The 7,014-nt window shown below is 42.5% G+C and overlaps 1 protein-coding gene across 1 annotated transcript in view; it reads right to left on the reverse strand.

Moving 5' to 3' along the window:
* Positions 1–258: 258 nt before the first annotated feature.
* Positions 259–7,014, reverse strand: part of serpinh2 (serine (or cysteine) peptidase inhibitor, clade H, member 2) — a 145,265-nt gene continuing 138,509 nt past the window's right edge. The window contains exon 9 of the mRNA XM_008327079.3: positions 259–1,870. Within this exon, the coding sequence (XP_008325301.1) occupies positions 1,565–1,870 (306 nt within the window). The 3' untranslated portion in view covers positions 259–1,564. The remainder of the gene's footprint in view (positions 1,871–7,014) is intronic.

Genomic DNA, 7,014 nt, shown 5'->3' on the forward strand with positions numbered 1-7,014 from the left:
GGAGCTGCACAGCTGCCTATCTATTTTTATATTAAAAGCGCGTTTGATTGATTGGTACGTACCAGGATCAGGTGGAGACATTGATTAATGTCGCAGGGGGACGAAGTGACCAAAAGCTAAATCCAAATTTAGAAATGCATGTCTTTATGAAATAAAAAAAAAAAAGACACACTCTATTCACCCATTCACAGACAAGTACACAAAGTACAATCAATACCTCTTTGATGGAACCAATCTAAATACCAAAACTTGAAGTCGTCACGTTAATGTCACACCGCGTCGGTCTTGTTTATTTCCGACAACATGAAGGTAACATTGATCTCTGATGGTATTAGGAGATTAAAAGGTTCCCCGTCCTCTGTGTTGTTGACACGCGTTGTAACTCATTATAGCCATTAGCATTAAGCTGGCTCATCGATAAGCACTTGGCTGATCCATCAGTATTCTACACCTCCAGCTCAGGAGACTCTCGTCTTGGCTGCGGGGAACTGTGTGGGCATCACTAATGTGTTGGTCTTTGCAGAAATACACACTCTCACACACACACATACTCCCTTACCTGCTCTGGTGTCACTGAGAGTTATTAGTGGTGAAAGTTCTGTGCTGATGTCAGCGTGTTAGTGTTTGTCAGTGTACTTGTTTGTTATTATGTCATGGCTGTGTGTGTCCATGTGTCTGTTTAAACACGAGTGCGAAGACAGAAACAGAAGCAAGTTCCTCAAAGTCGGTGCTTTTGCTGCAACAGCCAAGCGTCGTCACAGCTGACCTCTTGGTCAGTGTTGCTCTGGGAAAGTGTCACAGTCGGTGTAAGTCAGTCAGGATGTATTTCATGACAAAACGCAGTCGTTTATATCCTGACTTTACAAAAACCCAAAAGAGGCCTACATACTGGAATGTTTGAGTTTTAAATTGTGTATAATGCAGGAAGTTTGAACCTGCATGTCAATAAAAAAGTCAAGCCATATATTTCCTAATAAAAGAGAAATTGCTTTTTGAAAATAAAAAGCAATACCCCCTGGTCTTTGCAACAATATGTATTATACATAAGACTAATTAACCAGATTAGAATTTTAAATTTATTTTAACGCATGGGCATGGGCACAATGAGACGTGCTGAATATATGATATTTTAAACGTCATTGCACCTATCGTTGCTCTAACACAGTGGTTCTCCAACTTTTTCGACTCTGTACCACCTGAGAAAACATGGAGCTCTCTGAGTACCACCATGATGACCAACATTAGAATATAGAATATATATATGAATTTTCCCCACGTACCACTAGAGAGCACTAACATACCACTGGTGGTACGCGTACCAGAGTTTGAGAACCGCTGCTCTAATACATAGCATTAGCACTACATCTCCCTGAAGCAACTCAAAAACATCATGTCATTATATATTCTAAATGTCACAAAAATATGTTTATACGGCAGGAAGAGAACAACTAATAACAGCATTTATGTGTGTGTGTGTGTGTGTGTGTGTAGAAACCTGTGCTTACACATGCAGGACAGCAGATTATAGAGGTAGAAAAATCGGTAGACAACAACTGGAGGCTGACTAGAGCTCATCATGGAGCGGCTCTCCTTCTACATGGTCCAGGGCTCCCATCAACAGCAGAGCTCCTGTGACGTTGTCTTTGACTAAGATGATGAACGGGTGGTCAGCATAGAACAGTCTGGGCTTTTCAATGTTCTCCTCCTCAAGATCTGCCTCTTCTTTCCCAGAGTGTGCTGCCAGCTCCATGGATGCCCAGTGTAGAACGTTTCCCAGATGAAGTACACCTTTACCCCCGGCTGAGACACCGGAAAAATCAGCCACCTTTGGATCCCAGGCATCGGTCAAGCCCAGGGCAAGCAGATGTTTCTGGAATTAAAAAGAAAAAAAAAAGGTGAATTGAAATAACAGTTCTGCCTATGGGTCTTTTTACATGGAGACATCCTTCAAATATATGCAAGCTGGCAGCAGTAAGAGCAACAATCAATTATGTACAGCCGCCCCAAAAAAACAAATCAAACAATGGGTGGAAGGGAAAGCATGCTTTAAAAATTTCATCATGCTGTGATACTTAGGACTGGGGCCATACACTGTCGTACCACAACCCCGCCACATGAGGTAAACACAATGCACCCCACGGAAGAACCTCCCCATGAACTGCTCCGGAGGAGTTTTTCACTGCGATGTTTATTTACTTTCTATCTCAAGAATTCAACGATGGGAAGGAGCGTGACAGTTGCCCTTGTTGTGAGCTGGCAGAACAAAGTGGGCGACAGGCAGAGAGGAGAGACGGAAGGAGGGGGGAGGCGGAGGATGAATAATTTAAGAGTGATGCCCTGTGACCCCGGCACCCCCTCTGTTTTGCCTGATATGAATTCCACAGAAAGGCGTCGTCATGACAGGTAGTTTATCCTTCCGTGGCAGAGGGCCACTCACAGTGACAGGCTCCTCCAGGGGCCAGATGAGAGCACGTGTGTGTGTGTGTGTGTGTGTGTGTGTGTGTGAGCCGCGGCGAGAGGAAAAGTTGCAAAAGACAGATGAGGGGGAAACAGATCTTGTTTTCCACTGTAGCCCTGTTTGAAGTTCAGCTGACTACCATTCTTAGTTCTGCTGGCTGACAAAGACTAAAAGGAGCCGCTTTCATAAGTTGTCTGGGTTAATGCAAGTGCTCTGCAGGTGCTGACTCACAGAAAAGGACATTCTTCTCACACCACAGCCACGTGCATCCTTTGACTTTGTTTCAAAATCACACACAAAGTGTCAGCTTTTCAGTTGAACGGTTGAAGTCTGCAGGCAGGAAGAAGCTGAATATAAAAGTTTGAGGAGTTTTAAGTTTAGGTAAAGATGAACATGAAGCTCATTCTGCCCCCTATAAGATTAGATGATAAGACAAGATAAATCATTTTCACACAGGGGGACGACACATTACATCGGTGTAGACACACAATAAAAAAGAATAATGGTTCAAAAAATGACTACTTATAACAGATTAAAAAAAACACAGCTGGTAATGGACTTATTTTTTACTTATTTTTTCTAAATGACACACTAATGGATTAATCATCACTAAACGCATTACAGTACACATCAAATTTCCAGGTGGCAATAAAATCAACAGGGTGAAAACAAATACTTTAAAATGAGTATTAGGAATGGCAATACACAGTGACCCACAGTGTGAAAACATTTCTACTAAAAATAAGTAAATCTACAGAGTGTGGTTTGGAAAGGTAATGAGTGGCAAATGAGATAACAAAATCAAATAATTAAATTAAAAGGCCCAGGAAGGTGAGTGGGTTTTGTACATAGTTGCCAAGTTACTGTTACAATACTTTTGCACCTGAGAACAAAGTGGCAATCAAAAGAAACAGATACAGCTAAAACTGCCGCCACCAGGTGGCACATCAACGATAAGTATGCAATTAAATATTTAGAACTGTTAAACACAAATTGTGGCTAATATTTGCTAAATGAAGGTTTAATTTGGAGAATAACTAGCTGGGCTACAGAGAGTTTTGAATGAAAGTCTGTCATCTGTAAGAGTTTCTGATTACAGTGGAACCTCGAGATATGACTATTTCGAGATACGAGCAAGCCCTCGAGCAAATATTTTCAAGATACGATTAAAGATTTGAGATACGAGCACGCTAACAGACGCCGACGCTAGGTGGCCGAGCTCTTGGAGCAGCCTACGCCGCCTCACTCGTTCACTTCACGTGTTCATCGACTTCCGTACACATCGCTTCCGTACGTAGCGTTATCAACGTGATTGTCTCTCTATTTTGTGCATTATTCTTCATAATAGTGATGAGTCCTAAGAGGGTGAGAGGGTAAGGATGGGTAAGGTGGTGAGAAGAAGAAACGCATGATGACCATGGAAATAAAGCATGGTGCCCGCTAAAGAAACAATATAAATTGAAAAAAAAAAAAAACGTAAGTTAATTCTAAGTTTGTGTAAGTTACGGTACGGAAGTGTCTATGTACGGGCCAACTCTCCTTCCTTCCTCTCTCCCTCCTCCTCCTCCACACATGCCGCCATTAGCTACTACTGTATCATCTCTCTCACAGGTAAGAACTAATAATTAAAATCAAATTTCATTTTATATCACAGGAATCCTTATATACTATAACTTTTGTTTCTATGTCTCTGTAGCAATTAAAAACCATTGTTTTTTCCATTGTTATTAGCACTAATAAGGGAGTTTTTTAGAGGGTCGGAACAGATTAATTTTTATGGGAAAAAATGATTTGAGATACGAGCACCTCGAGTTACAAGCTTGGTCCTGGAACAGATTATGCTCGTATCTCGAGGTTCCACTGTAATTGCCCTTTGGGATTCACTCAGTTTCACATCGCGTGTTCCTAAATTACCACGCACTAGGCCATTCTGAGGTCATGCTTGGGCCACATCGGGTCCTCGAGCCACCATTTGAACAACACTGATCTACCGTATGTCGAGCTGAAGGCACCTATCACCTCCTCACTACAGTTCTCTCTCCAAACACCACTAACTGTCTAATGCACTTGCATTGTCCTCATTCATTATTGCTACTCTCCTTCTTCCTCCCTGTCCTGAAAAACCACTACATCACTTTCTTCCTCTGCTGCTCTGCCACTGGCCTGGCGTCCCTATCCCTCAGCAGCCCCACATTCCTCTATTTTATCCTTAATCTCTAACTGCTTCTAAGCCTTTTCCCTCTCTGCCAACATCCATCTTTCCCCGTATCACGCCAACACGCCTGGTTATACATTCATCTTGCAACTGTTTTTCCACTGTCTATGGATTTGAAAAAGAGAAACAAATTTAAACTAGTCCCTGAATGTGTGAGAAAAAAGCCAGAGTAAGAAATGCAACTCTATCATCTCCGTTTTCTCATTCTCTTTAACTGTACCGTTGAAGACGCCGTTTATTAGACTATTTATACCGTGAGAGGAGCACACAGTAAACAACGAGCGTCCCCACATGACCTGCAGTTCCTCTGGTATTGTGTGCATGTCAAAGCGAAAGCAAATGCCTAATGTTTTTTTTAAGGCTATAAAGTCTTTAAAAATTAAGAGAGTGTGTGGCAGTGTGCTGGGGAACATTCCAGAGGTGTTAGAGGAGCCTATGAAGGACTCATGCACTGCAGAGGTGTGGCACCGCATTATATGGAAAGAAGAACCTCTGGGAGATGCTCTTTGGCTGCCCTTTCCCTGTAAAGCACCGCATGAATCTTAGATGGAACAGGGCTGGGACAGCTTTGCTGATGCCTCACAGAGAGCATCAATGAGGAATTTGTCTGGAAGTGAGAGCCACAGGCGCTGTCAGCTGGTGGGTTCCACTATATGTAAGTCAGTTTGTGTTAGTGTGTGTGTGTGTGTGTGTGCAGCCCACTTGGCCCGCAGCAGTGAAAACCCGAGCAGACCTGAGGTGAAGTAGCATCGACCCCGGGGCTAACAGCGGTCGGCGGCACCAAAATATTTCAACTGTTGGTCTCACTAAGTCATCTGGTTAATACAAATGTGGGGGTTTTTTGGTATTATTTTTTGTACGTTGTGTTTGTTACTAACTAGAGCACACTGATCATTTCTTAAATTAGTTAACCCCGTGTGTTCAACCTAGGGGTCGCAACCACAGGCGGGGTCATCTAGAATTCATTAGGGCTCGCCTGAAATGTTTAGTAATAACAACAAATACTTTAAAAATGTTTTGTCAACTAATTATTATTCATTATCATATCATAAAACACACATAATCTTAAAAAAAGTCTCTGGGGTTGCTATAAATGTGTGATGTTAAAAAAGCCAGAAAAAGGTTGGGAACCACTGAGTTACTGCCTGGATCAAAATCCACAGAAACATGCATGTAATACAAATAAATAAATAAAACTATTACCATTAAATTATAAATATATTGATTTTATATTTTAAATACACCAAACAATATACATAAAACATCACAGGACACCTACTGTAATACATCTCCCAAACTATGTGCACTGCTTAAATGAGCCAACACCTGACCAAGCCCGGTGTAAATAAATAATTTCTTATCTTCAGTGCTCCAGGACAGCTTCGACCTACACTGTAGTTCGCCAGAAAAAGGAAGGGAATAGTCCTTTTGTGCTGTCAATCCATTCATCCTATTTCAATACTGCCCTCAACATTGTGCGTTGGTGGTTTTCGAGCATGCGGTACAGCAGCACTGGCATCATCACAGCTCCATTTCACAGACCTATTCAATGCTGCCATCAAAAAGCCTCCTCTCACTCTCTCACCATCAGCTCTCAAGGCTTCAAAGCCCCTCCAGCTATTTATTCAGTCTCATCACTGATACTCCTATTGGTTTCTTATTTACATGGGCTTTTTCAGCTTCTGCACAGTCACTGCATCCATTTTTATTCACCTTTTTTTCACAACTGAATATAAAAATAGCATCACTTTTTACTAATGTATTTAACAAATAACCATGTATCACATCTGAATCACATAATGGAGGGCTGTAGTAGCTGTGTTAAAACGGCCGCCCCTCCACACTGTAAACTGCAGAGGACGCTCTTGTAAATATTTGATGGCCTTTTGACCTCATTAGCCATGATTGAGTGAGCTCTCCTGAGTGCACTCATATGTCTTAGTCAACAACGGCAGATAGAGCCAGAATGAGGCTCAAGCCCGGCCATTAGTCAGTATCTGTGTGTGGCCTGGTCAGCACCGGGTCACAGAAAGACGAAGGGAGGGAAGGAAGGAGGGAGGGAGTGGAGGTGTTTACTCGGTAATCTCTGGACCAGCCTTGTAAAGAGGATTCTCCATCTCTGACTACAGACTGCAACACCGCCTGCCCTTGAACAGAGGTTAATGCCACAAAAAGAGAAGCACGCAGGAGGAGAAAAGACAGAACTCTGCAGCTATTAATAGTCCTTGGTGACACTTTTTACCTTGTCCCCAAGCAATCATTGACCCGCCCACAACCCCCCACCACCGCCCCATCCTTCTCCACCTTTTCAGTTCGGCTGAATGCCGAATGTCACCCCCAA

This window comes from Cynoglossus semilaevis, chromosome 1 (assembly GCF_000523025.1).
Source record: "Cynoglossus semilaevis isolate Cse_v1.0 chromosome 1, Cse_v1.0, whole genome shotgun sequence".
NCBI classification, from domain to species: domain Eukaryota; kingdom Metazoa; phylum Chordata; class Actinopteri; order Pleuronectiformes; family Cynoglossidae; genus Cynoglossus; species Cynoglossus semilaevis.